The following is a 23,135-nucleotide window of genomic DNA, read 5'->3' as shown; positions in this document are numbered from 1 at the left end:
TATACATTAATGGTATGTTCTATAATTACATTGTATAATTACGTATACATTAATGGTATGTTCTATAATTACGTATACATTAATGGTATGTTCTATAATTACTTTGTATAATTACGTATACATTAATGGTATGTTCTATAATTACTTTGTATAATTACGTATACATCAATGGTATGTTCTATAATTACATTGTATAATTACGTATACATTAATGGTATGTTCTATAATTACGTATACATTAATATGGTATGTTCTATAATTACGTATACATTAATATGGTATGTTCTATAATTTCTTTGTTCGTACGTTCTATGTTATAATGACCCATATTCATTGAGCAACGTTAATCCAATATTTTAACAAATACTATAAGACATCATAATTGTTATAAAAGATGCCTTACAAAAGATATCTAACATGTTTATGAGATATCTTATGCATGCATGTCTTTTAAAAAATATTGTATGATATAACCAGAGACCTATATACAGTAGTATATAGGTGTCTGTATATAGGTCTCTGATAAAACATTTCTTATAAAACATACCAGATATAATAAATTCAAATTTCATTTCCCGCTCTCCAATAATTATATTTACACTGACTCCTCGGTGCCTACTGCCTGGACAACACGATTTGAAGGCTCGAGAATTGCCAAAGAATGATCAGTGCATTTCATATAGTTCATATAGAATACATATCATATACCGGGCTGCTAAGAATTAACTGTTAGCAGAGACCTATATACTATAGGTCTCTGCTGTTAGACGACATTTTCAGTGTTTAAAATGAGATCATGTATTTTAATTTGCATGTATTGCCCTCTTATTATCTTAGTTCGAAGTACAAATTAAGTTTTGAATTCCACGAGCTTTTCATGTTTGACTTTGCATCTTTTAGCACATATTACCTATATCCACGTACCATTGTACGTAAGAGCAAAGTCCTAAGTTACAAGAGTTAGCTCCCGTTGAACCGTAACTTATTCTTTCTAACGCATAATGTATCTATATTTCGTTGCAAATATCTGTGATGTTTCGATAATTATTACATGAATTGTGTATAACAACACGCCGTTGTTTGTTTTCTTTTAAGAGTTTTAACGTGTCATCGGTTGGTTGCTTAAAATACCATTGCAGCTTTTAGCTCAAAACCGGAAGTGATTATGCGCAGAACCGGGTAAAAACTACACGTGTGTTTGACATCAAGGTTGCAGAGCCGAGGTTGAAAACAAAATGTCGTGGTTGTTTGGCACAGGGAAACCGACTACGCCAGGGACGGGTGGCATGCCCCCAGCCAACCTAGGCGCAGGCGGCATGCCCCCGGATAAACCAGGAGCTGGTGGCGCCACCCCAATCGGACAGTCACCTCATGGGACAGGAGGAAAGATGGAGAAATACTCCTTCGATTCGACTGCCCTAGAAAGGGCAGCAAAGGCTGCAAAAGAACTGGAAAAATCGGGTGAGGGTGCACAGGAGAGTTTGACATAAATATGACTATTGCCTAAACCTAAATAAAGTTAAAAAGTAGTTTGTGCATTGAAAAATTTATACCATTGATTTTTTGCAAAATCTGAATATTTATATTTAGAAATAAACTTTCTGATGCAATATTTTCAAGTTAATTCAAATTTGTGCTAGCTTAACCCACAACCCACCAATTTGTGATCGAATATATTGACTTACTCGGTAGTCAGAACACTATCAACATATATGATAAGTTCTTGGGAAGTACAAGTGAAGTTTTAGTGTACATGTTGTTCCCATTAGTTTCCCTAATCAAATCTCAACAGAGACACTAACCACAACTATATTTGATTGACTTTGGCATTAGTGTGAAAGAATAAGGTCATTTATGCTGATGTCGCACTGATAAGAACTATAGATTAGGCCACGCAAACTAAGATTTTGGTGCAAACACAATTAAGTCAGGCATGACATAACACCTACATTGTACCTTACATACATGGATAAATCAGATATTTATATACCCTAAAACACCCATTTTGTCCAAAATCAGTCTTCCATTCCTTCTGTACAGACCCTTACTTTACGCTCTAAAAAGGTAGACAGCTATATACATGATGACATTTTTTTTCATTACAGTATATCTCCTTTCTACTCTTGTCCATTCTCGCTGGACAAGAGCAGCCAAAATGCAATTTTGCCTATGACTTTATTATGTAGTACACAAAGCAATCACTTCCAGATTTCTCGAAAAAAATCCTTTCATTTACTTTCACATCAGTTGGCTTCTTTCCTGCTGTAAACAAAAATTCAATCTTTCAAACAAAGGCCAACAACCAATAAAAATGATCTGACAAATATTAATGATTGACAATGATTTACTCACATGAGAAAGTTACGATTGTTGAGACATTGTATACTGACCCATAGATCTAACAAGACATTTGTACAGACATCCATCTTTGATTGGCCATTGGTCCGCTAATAGTAAGAAAGGAGTCAAAAGCTGCTATGGAACGTCTGGAATTTTTATATATCGTAAATCACTTTTCTGAATATCACTTACCATGCAATCTATGAAGCTAGATGTGCAGTTAAAAGCATTTGATTCTTTATCCTGTTACTGTTAGACTAATAAAACAATTTGGGTCCTATATATATGATGGAAATTAGTGCACAAAAACAATTTCATATCATTAAAATATAGTTGCACTAAACCACTTAATTCCCACTTTGGCATCTCTAGAGAGTGGCCAACGTTAACCCTGTATATTATTGACAATATAAAAAATGTTTATTATTCGTCCAAATACATTTACAGTACTTTGTCCTGTTTCTGTCCCACTCCACTTTCTGCTGATCAAAAATTCCTTTAGAGATTACTACATCATTGTGTAGAGTATGCAAATCAAAGCACTAGATACTGTAGGAAAATTATTAAACAAATCATGATTTTTACTAGTGATTCAATTTTCAACGACATCTGTATCTTTAGAATTGGATCAGTATGGTTTATTTTTATAAAGATTTTCATTAAACCCACTATATTACAGAACCCTTTGGAAATGATTTAACATTACAACCATGACAAAAGTCTTTTTTGCAAAACCTTTAGCTATTCAAATATATACTTTTTTATTTTACAACAATTTAACACATTACATGTAGTTACAAGGTTTATCAAATTTAGATAATATATTAATCATCACTTTTGTTGCCTTGGTACATGCACCACCGGTACCAAAGCTGTGGAATAATTAATATGGGATGCAATTTTAAAAGGTGGTTATGTTACCATTGTTTCGTTTCTTTTATCAGCACATGCCAAAGATGCATTACAATTATCCAAGATGCAGGAAGAAACAAAACAAATAGAACAACAAAGGAAAATGAAGGTAATGTAAAAATCATATGCTCCAGTTAACTTCTAAATAATGAGGTTGAAATAAATGTAGTGGTTCAGATTTTAAGCAAGAAACAAAAATTCCAATGGAGAAAATTAAATTCAAAAGAAATCTGAATTCCTATAGGCATTGGCTGCTGTTAAGTTTTAGTTGAAAAAAAAATCACTTCAGTACAGAATCTTGCAGGTTTAATTTGAATTCTATTTCTGAGTTCAATGTTTTTTTTGACAGTATACAATGTTTTCTATTAAAATACGTGTTGGACTATGATGCTATTGATTATATTAAAACAGCTTTAAATATTGAAAATATTTCATACAGTTATCTAAAAAAAATGCATGTGTTTGATGTATAGTACTAGTATTGTGCAGTACAATATAAAGAGTTGTCAATTTATTTGTGTCAAATCCTAGTTAATTAAAACATAAAATGTCAGTTGTAGTTCGTTGCCAATTCAATAGAGTTAAACCTACATTTTTCATTTCTGTGGTGCTCACTTGACAGCAAAGAACTGGTTTTATTAATTCTTTATGTATGGCTTAGAACTGAAATAGTTACACAATGTACTTCATATTGCAGGAATCTGAAGCTTACAGGGAACAGTTAAAGATTGAATTTGCACGTACATCAGAAGAGGAGAAGAGGAAGTCGATGGCAGAACAAAGCAAATATCATAAATCTAAAGCGGAATATGAAGACAGATTGGCACGGCAACGCTACTCCGACCAGCTGGCCCAACAGGTTTGTCAATCAAACATTCTCAATAGAAATTATTTACTTGACAGTTGAAACAATACTGTTAATAGGGAAACAAATTAACCTGCTACTAACAATTTCTTTCAAGCTTTTTGAGAGGTTTTGTTGACCACTGTCCATCTTGTTTACTGGTCGATGCTAAGTGGTATGGTTACATCACTTTAGGGAGTGAATATCATTTTTAGTATCTTCATCCTTTATTTTAAAGAACTTTTTTTTGCTACATGTTGTCATTAGTCAAGCAGGTAATCGTTAGTGTCGAACCCTGGAAAAATAGGTTAATTGGGTAAGATTTTTTTCAGAAGTAACTGCAAATTTTGGAAATTTGGCTTCAATATGAAATATTAGTTCAATTGGGAATTGGGCCGATTATAGCGGCCCCAAGAAACCTATGGAAAAAGCCCCGATTTATAAGTTCAACAAAATTCTGGTAAAGAATCAAAACTTGTATAAGAATACCTCTGAAGGGATTTAGCTTCAGGGTATCAAGGTCATGTCTTTCACTAATAAAACCATTTCAAACTAAGAACACTGGTTTTCATAGAAGTGTAGGAGTCTGTTTCATACAGTATAATTTATGTTTCCATTTATAAAATTGCAGAATTAAGCGTTGTTAATGAGGTGACTATCTATAAATTGTCAATATTAAATTATTAAGTGTAAAGTGTAACAGATATTTCATTGTTTGACAGGCAAGACAAGAAGAAGACATGCGAGCAAAGAATGAGGCGTCAATAGCTAAACAAGAACAATTGAAAAAATGTAAGAGGACATATTCCCTCACCATACAATAACAATTATGACAAGTCCCATATTCATAGATCAATGAATATTCTGGTAAAGACAGTGTTTTATAGAATGTTACTGGTAAGGCTTATGTTGAGGTGTAACTTCTTGTAACTTTCTCCTAAAAGTAAGATAGAATTTCTAATGAGACTCATATTGACTGTAAAGTTTACACTGGCAGTGCATATCAGAATTTTATGTTTTGATCAAGGCCTCTGATTGATTGAAATTTCAATATTGTCTGATTTTTTTTTAGAAATTTGGTATAAATAAGTATAACACTACGAAAACACATGTGATAATATTACTTTATTTACAACTGTAAGGGTCATTTGGGGGAAATCTGTAATGGTTCCCATTAATAGGTATTAATTGTTTTAACTGTTCTCACAATGTACCGATTCTGCTGAATCATGTTTGCTCTGACAGCAGTTTCTTTATATTATTTTCTACAACCAGTATTTATCATTGTGCTATACTTCTGTATTTGTGTGACAATAAATACCTGGTAACTTTACTGTAGTTTTAAGAGATGCATCAACCATGGTTTTCTTTTAGCCACAATGGATTATGAATATGATCTGCGACGCAAAAATGACATGGCACGTGTAGAGGCCGAAATAAAAGGGAAAGCTAAAGCAGATCGACAGAACCATGACCTCATCAAGGAACAATTACGAATCAAAGGCCAGGAACATCGACAGACTGTACTAGAATCTATTAAGTAAGTCATTCCCAATATACCATATTGTCAACGGCAGACTCAGGGATTTTAGAATAGAACAGAATTGTAGTGTACCCGAATTCATGACCTCAAAAAATAACCAAGGGCAAAAAACTACATGTGTAACATGTTCCTACTTCAGAAAGTACAATATGTAAATGAAATTGATATTTTATGGGTCAAATTTTACTGCTGTTCCATTAAAATCAAACACACAAAACAGAAAACTGTCACAGATTGGTTAAGACGTTTACAGTAATTGTCCTGTACTAATGATAATATAATGCTGATGTTTGGCATTAAAATTCTTTTGGGTGCAAAATTTGCATTCATTTTTTTTTAATTTTTATTTGGTGGGGGTTCAATCATCAAAGTTGTGCATTGTACAGTTAAGAATTCAAATTTCCTTTGTTTGTATTCCCTTTGGGGTGGGGACTTTGGTAGAAAATCATCATCCACATGACTGTATTGTCAAAATTTGAATTATTATTGTTTGGTCAAATTTTCACCTCTTGTTTTGGCCTTCATTTTAGTGTTTGACTTCATTTCAGGGATAGTGGAAGCGTTGGCATTCATGTTTCTCAAACACATTCCTAATTAACATTATGTAAAAACAGTGCACATCAGAATAAACCACAGTACTAAAATCTTAATGATTATTAGTATTACGACACAGATCAATGGATTTAGTGTAATTATGTTTCTGTTGTTATTTGTAGAACTGCTGGCTCTGTGTTGGGAGCTGGTTTCCAGGCCTTCATCTCTGACTGGGATAAAGTCACAGCTATGGTAAATCTATATCAAATTCAACAAAAACATTGAAATAAGTAATTCATTAAATGGTATTTATTCAGTTCTTTTTTTTTTGTATCCATGTTGAGGCCAAAGTGCGAAAAAATAACAAGAAAGCTTTGAATTAGTGGCTTTTACCAAATAATGACTTTAAGTTTCTTTAGGACACTCATCAAACATATGACGATGTTGGTCATTGACATGTTAGTTTGTCATGTAATATTGTCATTTCTGAATCTTGATTATTGCAACAAACTTTAAATCAGAAAGCAGATTGGAAACAATGTTAGTGTACAGGCATTTTGGCTAAATCATCAAGGACGAAAGAAACAGAGAAGATATAATTGGTTTGTTTGACCTTCCATGATAAGCTTTTTAATCAAAATATGAGTATATATTATTATGTTAAATTGTTATTATACTGAATGGCTTTACTTCAGGCTGCCGGTTTGACGATGGTGGCTGCCGGTGTCTACTCCGCTAAGCATGGTATTGGAGTAACAGCCCGCTTTGTCGAGGCCAGGCTTGGAAAGCCCTCATTGGTCAGGGAAACATCACGACTCACAGTTACAGAAGCCTTGCGTCACCCAATAAAGGTATTTAAATAAGATCTGTAACAGTTATCTCCCTTGAATCAGAAAGTCTCATGTGAAAGCCAGCTTTCTCAGCTTCTGTATCCTTTTGTTCCTTCTTCTGAACCAGAAAGTTGGTTAAGAGGAAAGATTTATATGCATATAGTGTATATGTTCACTTCATTGGAAAATTATCAAAAAAAATGGGTAGAAATATGATGAACTTTCCTTTGTGTTTGTAAGAATTAATAAATTTATCATTTTCACTGCCTCTTTGGCAAAATTTGCTGCCATTCAACCATTATTTCTTGATGGGAATTTTTTTATTCAAAGGGGAAATAATCCTTGGTGAAAATACCCTACTTGGGTTATAGAATAGGGTCTAGAAGTAACCCAGATTATTGGCTTCTAATTCTGAAAAAAACCTGAAAAGTTCAGAATACAAAGTTGAAAGAAGTGTTTTTAAGGAATTTAAAACACATTTCTGTTGTGGATTACATTCAAGGTACTGTATACATGTAGTTCAATTGAGATTAGATAATGAGAAAATTATGTTTGACATTTACTTTTTATATTACAGACAGCCAAGCGTGTGTATGCCAAACCAGATGATGCCCTCAAAGGCATTATCCTAAAGGTATGTTATCCGCTCCAAATCACAAAATGATTGTTTTAATTATATATATGTTGCATAATTTGCCCTTATAATTACACGTGTTAATGCCTCATGTATAGTTTTAAACTTTTAACTGAATATTCAAAACTTGGAGGACTTGTTGATGGAATCGGTGAAAGAAGCATTTGTGATACAGAACTCCTTGCTACCAATTATTATTAACTTTATTAATATTTAAGAAATAATTAACGATGATTCGTGTATTGTTGCAGGATATACAACGAGGACGAGGATATTTTGCAATTTTAATTAATAACTCAGGCCTGCGGCCTTCGTTATTAATTTAATTGCAAAATATCCTCGTCCTCGTTGTATATCCTGCAACAATACACGAGTCAAAGTTGATTATTTCTATTCTACCATGTACTGTTTAGTTCTGAGATCGACCTCTTTCTAACAGAAAAACAGCAAAGAAACCCCGGGAAAACAATCAAAACTGGCGTTGCATAGCAAACATGGTAGAATATGATATACTGATATAAAATGTATTAAAGATTAACATTTTGATTTTTGGGTTTTCAGCCAGAACTTGAAGAGAGACTACGAGATATTGCCATAGCTACCAAACACACAAAGCAAAATAAGGGATTTTATAGGAATCTTCTAATGCATGGTCCTCCTGGTACAGGAAAAACTATGTTTGCAAAGGTATGGCTGAGTAAAGATGATTGGTTCTGATATGAGCTTTAGACGTATTTCCTGATTCATTGAGTAAATGACTGTGTACATTATCTGTTTCAATATAAAAGACCTTAGATGAATCTCTGATTTCCTAAAATTTGATGTATTAATTCCCTTTATCTCATGTAGTGCATTGTTAGTTATGACACTGATTGAAGGAAAAAAGATTGGCCAGTACTATGAGTAGGTGGCCTTGATCTCTGATTCTGGTGTCTAATGTCTATAATTGTTATTTCGCAGACAATTCTTGATTTCATATGTTTCTATCCATGAACAAGTTCACTTTGATCCCAAGTTTTATAGTTTTTATTTGCCATATTTCCTTTGTCATTTGGTAGATCATTAAGTCAAACAAAACATTCTTTTCAGAACCTAGACTGACCCTTGCCTCTAGAATATTTGAATTGTAGATAGAATAATAATAATCAATAATAATAATGAATAGAATTTGTTCTGATTGTAGAATTTCAAACTAGGAGAAAATAATGTAGTATTATAAATCAGCTGGACAATTCTTAACAAAATCTTAGGGGATAGTGGCCAGTCAAAACAGAACCTAATATTTTGTGCCTACCGTAAACTCTTTATGGAAAATTTGAAAGAAGCTTTTTTTGATCACTCTCCTATAGGTCTTGTATAAACTGTACCAATATAAGTAATGGGAAACTTGTCTATTTTTTTTGTCCTTTTTGATTACTTATGTATCAAAGTTCCTAACATTTTGACGACAGGTAAGATTTACCATCTGTCAAACCAATTTTCTGTCAAATATATAAACTGTATTCCACTAAAACCATGGTACAAGATCTGTCAAATTTACAATTTTATGTACTTGGTATAACCTAGGTATGAGACATAATCATGATTTGAAAAACTGTACGCTGTTTTAAATAACGACAAATCAATATTGTAGAGCCTTGCTAAGCACTCTGGGATGGATTATGCGATAATGACTGGAGGTGATGTGGCACCTATGGGAAAGGACGGAGTGACGGCCATGCACAAAACGTTTGACTGGGCCAGCACGAGTAAGAGAGGGTATGTTTATTGTGTTCACATGGTGTGGTCATTACTCTGTGTCATACCACCATCTTATATAATTTATACTGGTCAATACACATGCACTTCATCATAACTGACCAAACCGCTACAGTGAAACCTGACTTTACTGACCACGACCACTGACTTTACCGACCACTGACTTTACCGACCACTGACTTTACCGACCACTGATTTTACCGACCACTGACTTTACTGACCACTGAATTTACCGACCACACTGACTTTACCGACCACTGACTTTACCGACCACTGACTTTACAGACCACTGACTTTACCAACAACTGACTTTACCGACCACTGACTTTACCGACCACTGACTTTACCAACCACTGACTTTACCGACAACTGACTATCCCGACCACTGACTTTTCCGACCACTGACTTTACGGACCACTGCCTTAACCGACCACTGACTTTACCGACCACTGACTTTACCGACCACTGACTTTACCAACCTCTGCCTTACTAACATCCTGTAATATCCGACCATATTTACATAAACTGAGTCATGCTCAAATGTTATTACCAACACAATGACCCTGGCTGTAAATAGGATGTTAAACAAAATAAGCCAACCAACCAAATTATAACCCAACACTGACTTTACCAGCACATATCAAACACATTGTCGTAGTCCCACACTGTGTCAGTAAAGTAAAGTCACAGGGGCCTCGATATGTGCTTATGACCCAGAATAAAAATTAAAAGATTTTGACCAGTGTGGTTAACAAATTCTGGTTAAGTACATAAACATATTCTAAAGGAAATATTCACCAAAATATATGCAAATATATACCAAAACTTGATATAAAATCAGTGTGTGCAGAACTTTTCTTAAGATTACAAATCTATATACACCTTTACTATTTCTTTCCTTGTCTTAGCAAAATTTCTTGTTATTTTATCTGCCAGACAATTGGACACAATATGGCACTCACTGAAATCCTCAGATGTTTGTAATAGCATAGGCACTATCAGAGTAAATGATTTTCATTTGTAATTTCCTATTCATCTTCTGGGAATCTTGAAATAATCATTCTGAAGTACATACTGTTTGATCACTAGATGTAATTGATACAGTACCTCAGGTAGAGATGGAGTTTCATTGTGCCGTCCGGAAAGCCAGTGATCTGTGGCGCAGGGGTCGACATTAACTTTCTTCTGCACTTGTCCCTTTGGACAAGTAACATATATATTCACTTGTCCGAATGGAATTATCACCTGTCCCACTTGAAAATTTTCAATTAAGTTAAATGATGTTTTTCAATGTCTGTATGTCATGCAGTAAAATGATACCATTGCAATGACAACTATATTACTGATATTTATTGGTGTTTTGTCCAAGTTTCATAATATAATGAAGAAAAAAAATGCTACTGACTGCCTATTTTTCGATTTACAGAAACTAAACTAGTCTTATAAGAATAGAAATAAACTGACTAAAACATGAACATAATTGTAGAAATGCAATAGTGCATAAATATCTGAAATACTATATTTGCTAAATCCTGCAATAAATAGCGAGCCTGCATCTGTTGCCACTTTAGTCCTTCAAATCAACTTGCAATTTCCTTATACGCTTTTATTCATATACCTTTTTTTTAATTTGCATATTCAATTCAAAGACACCAATGAGACTGATTGAATATTTTTGAAAAACACAGAAAGTTTAGTTATCATCTGCATTGTGTTCCAAATTAAACTGTTTTCGTTATGAACAAGTCACTTCCAATGTACACTATCCATTTTTTCGTTTCTTTTTTATCATAAGTATAAGGTGAAGTCTTGTGAATGTTGATTTCAGAATATAAATAAACAACATGAAGAAAATATTTGTTACTTGTCCCGTCAGACAAGTGTTTTGATACTTTCACTTGTCCGACAGCAATTTAGTCTGGTACCGGACAAGCGGACAATTAGCCTTAATGTCGACCCCTGGTGGCGGCACCAGTTACAAATCAGAACTCTTTTCTCTATGTCACATTCATTGGCCAAATATTTACTGGGGATCTTGGCAGGTTATCGTGCTTCTATGTCCAGAAACAGGTTTCACACTTTGACCTAACAATCTTACATTCTGTTTTCAGGTTACTACTATTTGTAGATGAGGCAGATGCATTTTTACGAAAAAGAAGCAAGGTAAGTTCTCTCCAGTGAAGTAATAGTATTGATGTTTCTCTTTTTTTACTCTGCAGAGGATGCATTTGAACCAAAATAAATTGTCTTCGCCAATAGACATTACCAGATTCACACATGATTAAGGATATGTCATTGCTTCATAGAGAAGAGCATTGATTGAAAGTACAATTCAAATAACGTTTCTTGATTTATATAGCAAAAGAAATCTAAAATGCATATGTTCATTTAATTTTGAATTGGTTGTGTCGTTTATTAATTTCATCTCAAAATTACATGAATACCTGTGTTTGATCCTCCATATTCTGTCAATGTACTCATTGAATAGTCTATAGGGGTAATGTTATCATAGCATTTCGCGCTGGAAGCATTCTTCTAAATTATGATTGCACTAACTGTAGTCAATCTACATTGGTTTCTATAGCAATCATTGCTGGTACACTAAATCATCATTACGCTAATCTGTTTTAAACTGGAGGCACTTTAATTTTAGTGCTTGTAATCAAATACATAATACAGTAATTTATGGAAGTTATGCATCAAGTGGCTAGATTCTTCTGTCACAAAATTACTAGGGAAGCTTTGTAATTAAATTTCCAAGACAGTGACATCTCAATCCTTCTCTTTTGGCCACATTCTGTATATTTAACTGTTTTGTAATGTTGTAGGAGCATATAAGTGAAGATTTGCGGGCCACTCTCAACGCGTTTCTGTATAGAACAGGGGAACAGTCAACCAAGTGAGTATGCTTCTGTTTAGTATCTAAGGGGACGGTAAGTTTAAATATATAACATTTCACTGTAATAAAATGAGGTCAAATGCTGATTATTTTGCCATGTACTGGTGAAGTCAGAAACATGTTTCAGAGACACAAAAGTAATAACATTTTTGAGGAATAAGAAGACAAAAAAAGGCGTTACCATATTATTTTTTGGATATTTCCATAAACAGTACCATGTGATATTTCAGATTTATGTTAGTACTAGCAAGTAATCAACCCTGAGCAGTTTGATTGGGCCATAAATGACAGACTCGACGAAATGGTAGAATTTCTGTCTCCATCTCTGGGAGAAAGAGAGCGTCTGGTGCGACGCTATTTTGACCTGTACTGTCTAGTACCAGCCACAGAGAAAAGAGGGTAGGTACCTGTTTGTAGTCCACAAAATTTTAGGTTTCCTTATTCATAAGAAAGTTTGAAAAGCAAAGCAAATAAAAACAAATAGTAAACTTTGATAAATGACAGTCAAACCTGCCTTAGTGACCACCTGCATCAAGTGGCTCTCTGTCATTTGTGACAATGATTTCCCCTCCTAAAGCTATTTAATGTTACTTAACCTGGATTAAGAGACCACCTGTCATATGTGACTTTTTAAATTGCCTCCCTTGGAAGGTCACATATAAGGGCTATTTCATTAAAATATCTACCAGACCCCAGGAATCCAAAATAAATCACTTTTATACATGGTTGGATTACTTTCCTATAAGTTCTAGTAATTAATTCAATAACTTCTATTGTGGTACCCCTTAACATAACCTGGAGTCCTGGGGTGGGGTAGATATTTTACTGGAATAGCCCTAACAGGTTTGACTGTACATTACAGAAGTATAAGTGAACAGAGGTCTGTAGATATTGAAGATACCATTCACTTGATTCAGCATTTCCAAAAGTTAATTGTAAAATTGCAGCCTTGTTTGAAAGAGTTATAACAATTTGAAATGAATATGAATTGAACTTACTTGATTTTTCAGGAGATTGAGACTAGATGAATTTGACTATGGCGAGAAGTGTTTAGAAATAGCTAGAATGACCGAGGGTTTATCAGGAAGAGAAATATCAAAACTAGCTGTGGCATGGCAGGTAGGTCACACCTAGCTGTTGGTTGAAATTCAATTAATCCAGAATAATCTTCAGGTTTAAACTCTAAAATAATTTAATCCATTACCCCTATGTATACTGGCAGATAAAAGCTCATACAAACTTAAACATAAGATTTCCAAATTATCTGTTTACGTGTTGTACCTGTGAAAATAGCAGATTGTTGATATCACATACGTGTACTGAAATTAATTCATGTTCATATTATACAGAAGGCTTCTGTGAAACTATTACGATCTTCTGAGGTGTTTCTGTATTCCAGCAGATTGTTGCATGTAAACATCCCGGCTTTAACAGAATACAATTTTGTAAAATGTTGTTGTTTTGACATCTACACAGGCTACTGCCTATGCCTCAGAGACTGGGGTACTGACTGAAGCTATGATGGAGGATTGCGTCATGAACAGTGTCAGACAGCATGCCAAGAAAGTAGTCTGGCAAGAGGAAAGTGCTGCCACAGAAATGAGGGAGATTGGGAAATCATACTCCTCAGAGAAAGACGCTTCCACTGGTGTTTCCAGCATCAAGAAGGATCCGTCTAGTTAACACTGAGGAGCTTTAGGATGTTTTAATTAGTAGAAAAAAACAGTCAGGGACTCGGAAGCAAGACTCTTGAAGCAAGACTCTTGAAGCTTTCACTATGAGATGAGTGTGTGACTTGGATAAGGACGCAGTTGTGTGGTGTTGTAGTTATTTCTGTGTTTGACAAGTAATACTGCCAAGAAAATACTATTATTATTTCAGAAATATATTTTTTTCTGAAATTATGTTCCAAATGACATATTTGTGTTATATTTGATTTTATGTATGAAATAATCAGGACTACTTTAAATAGTTTGTAAATGTTTAATATGAGATATTTAATCCACAGTGTATTCCCCATTCAGGTTTACACTGAAATAGATATCATTTGTGATATATATAATTAACATTCGAGTTTATGGAAGGATAAAATGATTAATATGAAACTTACTTGAACAAAAGATTTTATCTAAATTTTAGTCAGATTTTTTCTTTTTTTCTTTTTTTTTTTTTTGGGAGAGAATATATCAATACAATATAATTCAGCGTGATTTTGTAAAAATCAATGTATATACAGTAGATGTAATTATCAAAATCCAACTGCCATTGCAAATACTTTGATATATATTTGTGTCCCTGTGTAAAGCGATTTCCATGAGGTGGAAGTTGTCACTTTGAAAATAAGTAGAATGAACTTGTCGCAGAGAGAATTTGTTTTAATGGAAAGAATGAGTTGATAACTTGGGTCCAGTATTGATGTAGGATAGATGGATTGTATGTAAGATAATAGTTTAAGTTGTGATATGTTAAATGTGTGTTCAAATGAATTTAGTGTGTGTTTTTATTGCAGAATTATTAGAAAGTACACCTTGACATGGTTAAGAGAAATACTTAACAGATTACAGTAAAACTTATGGTTTAAGAGGAAGTGTGTAAAATTATTTTTTTTCTTGCACTTCTTTCTGATTATCTTACGTTGAATTTCGAATATTCAACTGGCAATTGCAACGTATTTGTTAAATATGGTTTCGTTATATGGAATAGATGACAATTTTAAGCATCAATCAAACTACATTGTATTAAAGATATATGTATTTTTAGGTCACCTGACACCCCAAAGGGTCAGATGACCTATAGTCATCATGCTTCCCCCGCCGTCTCCCGCAGTGCGCCGTCCATGAACTTTTCACATTTCAAACTTCCTTTCAAATTCCAGTGGTAGGAATGAGCTGAAACTTGCCGAGAATGATGATCCTGAGGAGTTCTTGACCAAGAGCTGTTATTTTTCAAGTCAGTCCAAAATCAAGATGGCCGCCATGGTAGTCATATTGAAAAAAAAAAACACTTTTTAATTTTCTTCTCTAGTTCCACTGGTGCCATTGAGTTTGATATTGGCGTAGATGTTAAGGAAGGGGAGCCAACTAAGTGTTGTTATTTTTAAGCCTTGTAAAAACTTAAACATGGTAGCCACAGTGGCCATTTTGTGAACAATACCTATTTCAGACTTCTTCCAAACTTATACCAGTGGGATTCAACTTAGAATTGGCTACAATGATCATTAGATTGTAATTGTCCTGTCCAAGTGTTGTTGTTATTTTTCTGGTTGGTCCAAAATTCAAGATGACCACTATGGCCAACACTACCACTTTACTTGCTAGTGAGTATGTATACTACAATAGTACAAGGGTCTGTCAAATGACCGTTAGCTTTAACATTGAAGTGGGACTTTAATTAACATTTAAAATACAATCTATAATTAATGCATGCTAAAATAAGACAATAAGCATATCAATTCAACCCCTCAAACTGTTTAATGTGCGAAAATGAAATGATCCATTACACAATTGATGTTAGTGAATTATTATTTATTGTATTCATTTTAAAAATGAAACTGTTTCAAGATAACCGCAAAAAGTTATTGTTTAAAGTTAACAGCCAAAAGTAAGGGCATTTTCTCTGAGTTTGCTCTGAGTTTGTAGAAAACATGATGTTGTTTTCTTATGCAGTAAGAGCAATGCTACTGATCAAGGGACATAACTCATCAAATCATAAATCCAATCCCGGAACAATCCACAGGGGAGCTAGTACCGGTATTTGTATCTACTGTTTTGCGCTTAAGGTCTTAAAAATCACTTGTGTCTGTAATTAAAGATAATGTCGAAATAACAAAACAAACACCAATATAGACAGGTAGGTAGGTTGCATTCTTTATTTGCTATAAATATTGTACAGTGAATTGTCAAATTTGATTGTATCAGCAATGGTTTCTTGTGGCATATATAAAGAACGCCATCTATATCATCAAATTTGTTAACAGATCACACACAAGTTTGTATGCAGATTGTTGTTACATGTACATTGAATCGCTGGTGTCTGCAACATTACATCAAGAAATCTGTTATTGCATTCTTGTGTTCACAAAAAAGATAGTGAAAAATGTGTTTATTGGGAAACATTCTATTTAATTCCTGAAAATTTGATGAACAACCACAGAGGACAAAACAACAATCAGGACGGATAAGTAAAATATACAGCTGTAGCATTGTTGATGATGCTGAAAAATTGCCAGTCGGTAATTAATTTCAGCCAACATACAATGTACAATGTGTTGTGACACAAATTGTAATTATAGAGTTTTAACTGTTCATGTTGTAAATTACTTAAATGTATTACGCTGTGTGCTGTTGAACATTGAACTGTATGCAGTGCAACCTGGGGCTTAATGGAATCGGCTATGTGAATAACAAATTAAAAAAAAACTATTGTACTGTATGGTACAAAAAATTATGCTTCATTTGATGAAAATTTGTCAAAAACATTGAATACATTGCATGGTGACGTCACTTCTCACACCATACTTAACTGAGGGGGTATACAAATCTGGGTTATTATATATTGAGCTTTTTTTCTTGAACAATAAATGAAAGTAATTACGAATAAAAGCCTTTAACTGTATATTTAATGTAAGTTGATTACAGCTTTATATGAATTGATCTATGTACAAATGAATGTATGTGAAACATGTGAACATGAATGTTATAAATGTGAATGAGAAAAAAATGACTTTTGCTGTTATTTCTGAGTATTTCGAGGGAAATTTTGCATCAGTTGTATATACAGTTAAATTGATTTTATTAGCTTCATTGACAGATCTTTTTAATTATATATATATATACTGTAGTCTCGGATCTAACCCTACAGGGCTGTATACCACTACAATTTCCGGTAAAAGGAGGATCACACAATGTAAACACCTTATGTAATAACACATGTGTATAGAACCATTCTACAGTTCTGTAGACCTATATGTTATATGTAGCAAATTTACATTGGGGAATTTGAAGACTATTTAACACAATTTGATTACCTGTGCATGGGACATCTATTAACTACTGTAATTCTAATACAAAATAATGCTTATAAAGTCATACTACATGCAAACAAACTGGTGCGTCAGTTTTTAAATGTTATTTTTAAAACATATATCTTGAGGGACCTGTAAATGTTAATACAGGCCTTGGAAGTCTGAAAATAATATAAAATCACCAGGTCCGTCTTTATTTCATAAACGAACAACACCGTGCAACTGGTCCAACCGTTTGAACCACGAAAACGGCCTGGGTTTGTTTGATACTAATATCCACTGGATTCCTTGCATTGTAAAAATATATTTACATAAAGTTTCTTATAAAACAGTATTGAATGAATTGTTTAATCATGGCCCGACCAATACATTACAAACCAGTAACTACAACACGAACACAAAGCTACGTATAAATAGATTGTAAACTGGAGATACACATGATGGACAGTAGTGGGGTGTTTAGCTGTATCTTGTACATCGATCCAGGATCACAGGTGCCACTGATCATGAGCAATCATTTCCCAGTGGGTTTGATGGTAGACCAGCCAGCAGGGAAGTAAATAGTTACCGTCACCTGTGGTAGAGAAATTAGTCTAATTTGATCACTCTAAAGTCTTCTGTCTATGCAGAAAATCGTTGGTCATTTGCAGACTTGAAATTCATATTCTCAGTTCCACAAGGAACCTCCACACATTCACAATTAACGAGCAGTTTCCATTGAATGATTGTGCAATGATGTGAAACTGGTTTTAACATTCTGACGAGTCTTGATTTTTTTGGGGGAGGGGGAGGGGGGGGGGGGGGGGGGGGTCGTACAAAATCATAACCTTCAATATGACGAAAAGCATTAAGTACTAGCCCTGGTACTAGTGAACCAGAGATGTTTTATTTGTAAAAGAAGGTATTTCAAGTCTTTCTATATCAAAGTCTTCGAATAGATGCGAGTATTTAATTGCAATATACTGTACAAACAACAAAACGAAAGTGAAAAATTAAAGAGCAACTTTGACAATTATTCTTAATCTCGATAATTGCTACTTTCAACAGATCCGGGAGAGAGTTACAAATACATATGCTAAGCAATTAACTGAGAAAATGAAGGCTGGAAAAGATGGTCTTTCAACTTGAAAAAAGACTAGAATATGTTGAACTGATATTAACATATTAGATCTCCTATCAACTTCACACATTACCGCTCACACCTGTGTACACGTCATACTGCATATTTGCTAACTCTTACACGTGTTCATACACTACTTACCGTGGTTTATCTCCCCTGAATACTTATCACAATTCAGTGAATTCACACTTACCCGTCTTGCTACTACTGTACGTAGTTAACCTACTATAAAATTTTACACAGGGACTTGACACGAATTTAGATACTGTAATACAGATGTACATGTAAATTATATGGACTGCTGTTTGGGAATTAGTGACTAGTCCCCGTGAACTCTTACACATGTCCATACACTATGTGATTTACTCTCTGAATGTTTTTTTTTTTTCAATCATAAACCATATTTTTCTCCATTTCTCCAATACAATTGTTTAAAGATAAATTTGTAGGTGTATGGGAACGTTATCCAATTAACAGAGTTATTTCCCTTGATATACAGTAATTGCTGATGTGTGAACTCCTGTCTCCTAGACCTTACAATGATTCATGGCCGTTATCGCAGATTATGCTTTATAACTCACTTATTATAGAAGTATAGATCTCCGATTACATTATTTTTATCATTATATTTACATAACAGTCCACTAACTACTTGCTGCCTCCGATTAGTAACACCGGTCATACATGAATTGATATTCTTTGATTAAATTTAATTCTTTGTCCCCTTTTTTGTGGAATAGCAGGATTATCTCCCATTGAATAAATGCACAATCCCAGCTATCGATGGGGAGGAAGCAACACAACATGAAAAAAAAAAAAACAATGAAAAATATACCAACAACGATTGTCAATAGCAACGCTAATCGATGGGAATGTTAATTGCAGTAAGTCTTCAGATTCAAATTTCAATTTGGATATTTTAGAAAAGGGCCATTTTGTGTCTCATGATTTCAATGATTTCATGCTTTATCTTGCGATTCCCTGTCATTTCAGGTATCAAGGTTTCAATTAATAAGTTAATGTATATACTGTTGTCTTCCTTAATTATAACTGATTGCATTAAAAACTTTGCTTTTCTCACTGTCAACATATTTGTCAACACATACGGTACCCGAGTTGTCATTCCTTACGGTCATTTCCTCGTATTAGGGTAAAGAATGGCAATTCTGGGGAAGTATTGAGTTATCTCCCTTTGCTGATGCGCTGGTTTTGTTTGGTTTATTTTGATTAACGTTCTATTAACTGCCATGGCTTTTTAAGGACGTGCTATGGTTGAACACCTTTCTGTACGACATCGAATCATTATCAGTATATAAACTGGCATCAGTTTCATTTTTCTAATTGATATTAGACTTGTAATTTTTGCTCCTCTACGATACTCTGCGACACACTGTTCTTGTATTACAATGCATGATAGAGGAGCGGAAATGACAAGGCTAATGTTAATTAGATTTCGGTTTCAACAACGTTCCTTAACTTAAGGAAAATTCCTTAACTTTAAACATTTTCACCGGAAAACATTAAACAATTTAAGGGTGAAATCTTAGTCAAGGAACCTTCCTTAGATACTGTAATGCATTCCAATGGAAAATTTTAAGTTGAAGAATTTCCACAGATAAGATACGTTGATGAACCTGGCCGCTGATGCTGGATTAAATCATCCAGTAGTTCTTAAAACATCTTGTGTTCTCTTCCTTGGAAATCTAAACCTTTCCGGCGATAAATGCTTGACGTAAAATGTGCGTCTCCATATTAATTCTTTGCCGTCACTTTCTACACCAGCAAAATATTTTCCTAAAGCCGTCTCCAAACTTTTTGTTCATGACACCGTAAATGACAGGATTGCAAGCACTGTTGAAATACCCGATAAGCAGAGTGGTCATATGCAACCCCCTAGGGACGCCTGTCGGAACAAACATTGACAGCACCATACTTATACAGTATGGGAACCAGCAGCAGAAAAACGTCACAACAACTACAGCTAGTGCGGTGGCCAGACGAATCTCCTCAGCGCGAGCTTTTCCGTGCTTACTTTTTCGGTGAATTCGAAATATCTTGTGTTTTTTGACAGATTTTCCACTTGATTTCGTCACACTCACATCGTATTTATTATTACTAGTAGACATGGTTTCGTAAGTTAATTTAGACTCGTCTTCTGGCAGATAAACTGTGATTAATTCGGATGTATTTATTTTGTCTAAGGAAATACCTGTGCTGGAAATAGCTGAAGTGTTTGAACTTGCGACAGACGTTTTACTTTTTGTCAACTGGGCTTTTTCGTGCGAGGTGGATGTTGATTCTTCCTCCACCGGTATTTTTGGTACAACAAGGCTATTTGGAACATTTAAGTAATTATTTTTGGATTGTTCTGCTGGTTCCGTGTTACCCTCAGAGGATCTCTCTGGAATAGTTTGGCAGCTGGTTGGTCCATTAGATGACTTTGGAACTTGTGGTGCCAATTTTCTCTTGCTAGCTCTGACGGTGCGGAATATCAAGATGTTGCAGACCGTCATAACACCAAACGGAACCCCAAAACAGCAACTGATCATGAAGAAGGCGTACGACGGTTCCACGGTCCAATCGCAGAAGCAAAAAGACTGTACTTTTATGAAGTCATACGTTGACCATCCGAACAGTGGAGGGAGAGATATCGTCACAGAAAGAGTTACACAGGCTGAAACACAACAAAAGTGGATTTTATATTTATATAACAGTTTATGTATGATGCTATCCTAATGAGAAAAAAAGTATTAATAAAAATATTCGATTTCGGATTTAGAGCGATCGAGAGAGATTCGGGCTCCCCATTTTCTCACACAGGAACTCGGCATAAATGTAAAACCATGAGGTCATATTAGGGTATAGAGTACAATTTCACACATTAACAACCATAGCTAGACAGATGTAAAATCCTAATGTTTACTCAAGTTTTGCATTTAACAAATAAGAAAATGTTTGGTTGGTCTGGCAATGAATATATACACTGATGTAATAGAAATGTCATCGAAGTTATTCTAAAATATATAGATGGTTATACAATGTAAATTAGCAATATATAAATCGAATCTTTCTCAGCTGTCTTCAAATATTTACTCAATGACCTGTTTTACGCTTTACGCATGACTAAATAAACACACATCTCTAAACATGAAATAACAATAATAATAGAATAAAAAGTATCAAACGCCCTGCAGTTCGTTAGATGCAGGTCTCCGAATCGAAATCCTCAAACAGCCATCTCGGTTTCTCAAAACCTTTTGTATTTTAATTGCATTTGAAATGTGTAAAACTGGTATACATCAACAAATTCAGCCGTAGTATTCTCAGACTAACGGTATGACGTCAACATTTGTGAGTTATGTGATCTTGAGTCTCGTCATTGTAAGACACACTTTCGGGAAGGAAGCTAGTTAGCTGGTCGGGAGCTTGGCGTAATTTAAATGTCGTGACGGGGTCCGCTTAGTACTAATGGGCCATTAAATAATGGCCGATACACGGGCATCATGTAGATATTGGCACTGGTTGTTTGCAACCATATCCAATAATTATAAGACCACATCAGTTAAAAAAACTTGATACCTGTTCAAAGAAACTCACTCATAAATAAAAATTACATGACGCAAACAGAAATATAAAATATCATTTTCTTGATGATTCAGATTTCTATCAAAGATTATGCTATTTGTGGGTGCGAAACAATTGTTTCTATTTAATGGTCTCGTTGAACTTTAGACATATTTATATATTATTTGACAAATCACTTAAATGTTATTGATAATTCGACACTGTTATCATCATTCACTGTTTACTGATGGATGTTTATGTTGCCACACTGTAGATATATTTATTTTTCTCATTTATTTAAGCTCTTCGCACAGGGTAAGAGAGTGATGTATATAAACTAAATTTATCTTAATAAACTGTAACGAGTCATTAACTTGGCGGGGCCTTGATAGAGTCTTAAAAGTGCTTAAATGAAGGCTGTACTAATTAGGTAATGTTTGGATGTCACGTGATGGTCGCGAGGGAGCATCCAATCATGAAAGTTACTCATTTAGCAATCTATTGATAAAACCCCATTCAACAATGTCTTGGTAGGAAGTATTGAACAAAATCGCGCCAAACAAAACATCAAAGAGTAGGCACGATAAACGCAGCGATCGATATGGTTAGGGGTTTTTGATAAATATATGTATAATCTACTTCAATTAATTTCGTATTAATACATTTACGAAAATCGCAAAATACTTGACATTGTTCGTGAACTGATATATATTATCTACCGAGTCTATATTTTTTATGTAGGGTACCAGGAATGAATAAATTTTCGATAATTCTTTGTCGGTAATTATTGTTACAAATACGATATGTATTGTTTGGAGTGGAATGGCATGTTTTCAATACAGGAGAAATGGGGTCCCCTTACAATCAAATTCGATTATCTAGATGCTAGTTGTAGTAGTCTCAAGAGCCCACCACTGTGTACGACAGGATTTAATACATGTATATCATAAACAGAATTGTGTTGTTTGCTGTCAAATGATCTTATATCATCATGAATATGGTATGTCACAAATTATTACTTAAATGTAAAACGTACACAGATGTATAACTGAACTTTTCACAATAAAAATTACACAATTTTAAAACGCATTTTTAGCATTATTCTATCCTAAATTGGTTCTCGAATTGAGATAT

At 34.2% G+C, this 23,135-nt stretch overlaps 2 protein-coding genes across 2 annotated transcripts in view; one reads left to right on the top strand and one right to left on the bottom strand.

The window, feature by feature from the left end:
* The first annotated feature begins 1,178 nt into the window (after positions 1-1,178).
* Positions 1,179-17,091, top strand: LOC117344896 (ATPase family AAA domain-containing protein 3-B-like). Its single transcript, XM_033907767.1, is given in 16 exon segments — positions 1,179-1,461; positions 3,285-3,361; positions 3,950-4,111; positions 4,819-4,888; positions 5,471-5,636; positions 6,356-6,425; positions 6,869-7,024; positions 7,581-7,637; positions 8,199-8,324; positions 9,271-9,395; positions 11,507-11,558; positions 12,224-12,294; positions 12,525-12,546; positions 12,548-12,693; positions 13,305-13,413; positions 13,771-17,091. Coding segments are annotated over 16 exon segments (1,842 nt in total). The 5' UTR covers positions 1,179-1,235; the 3' UTR covers positions 13,978-17,091.
* A 1,021-nt stretch (positions 17,092-18,112) lies between these two features.
* LOC117344895 (alpha-1D adrenergic receptor-like) overlaps positions 18,113-23,135 on the bottom strand; it is a 30,330-nt gene continuing 25,307 nt past the window's right edge. Inside the window, exon 2 of the mRNA XM_033907766.1 lies at positions 18,113-21,111. Within this exon, the coding sequence (XP_033763657.1) occupies positions 20,204-21,111 (908 nt within the window). The 3' untranslated portion in view covers positions 18,113-20,203. The remainder of the gene's footprint in view (positions 21,112-23,135) is intronic.

This window comes from Pecten maximus, chromosome 16 (assembly GCF_902652985.1).
Source record: "Pecten maximus chromosome 16, xPecMax1.1, whole genome shotgun sequence".
Classification (NCBI taxonomy): Eukaryota; Metazoa; Mollusca; class Bivalvia; order Pectinida; family Pectinidae; genus Pecten; species Pecten maximus.
The sequence above is the reverse complement of the archived record's forward strand: the minus strand, read 5'-3'. Positions and strand labels throughout refer to the sequence as shown.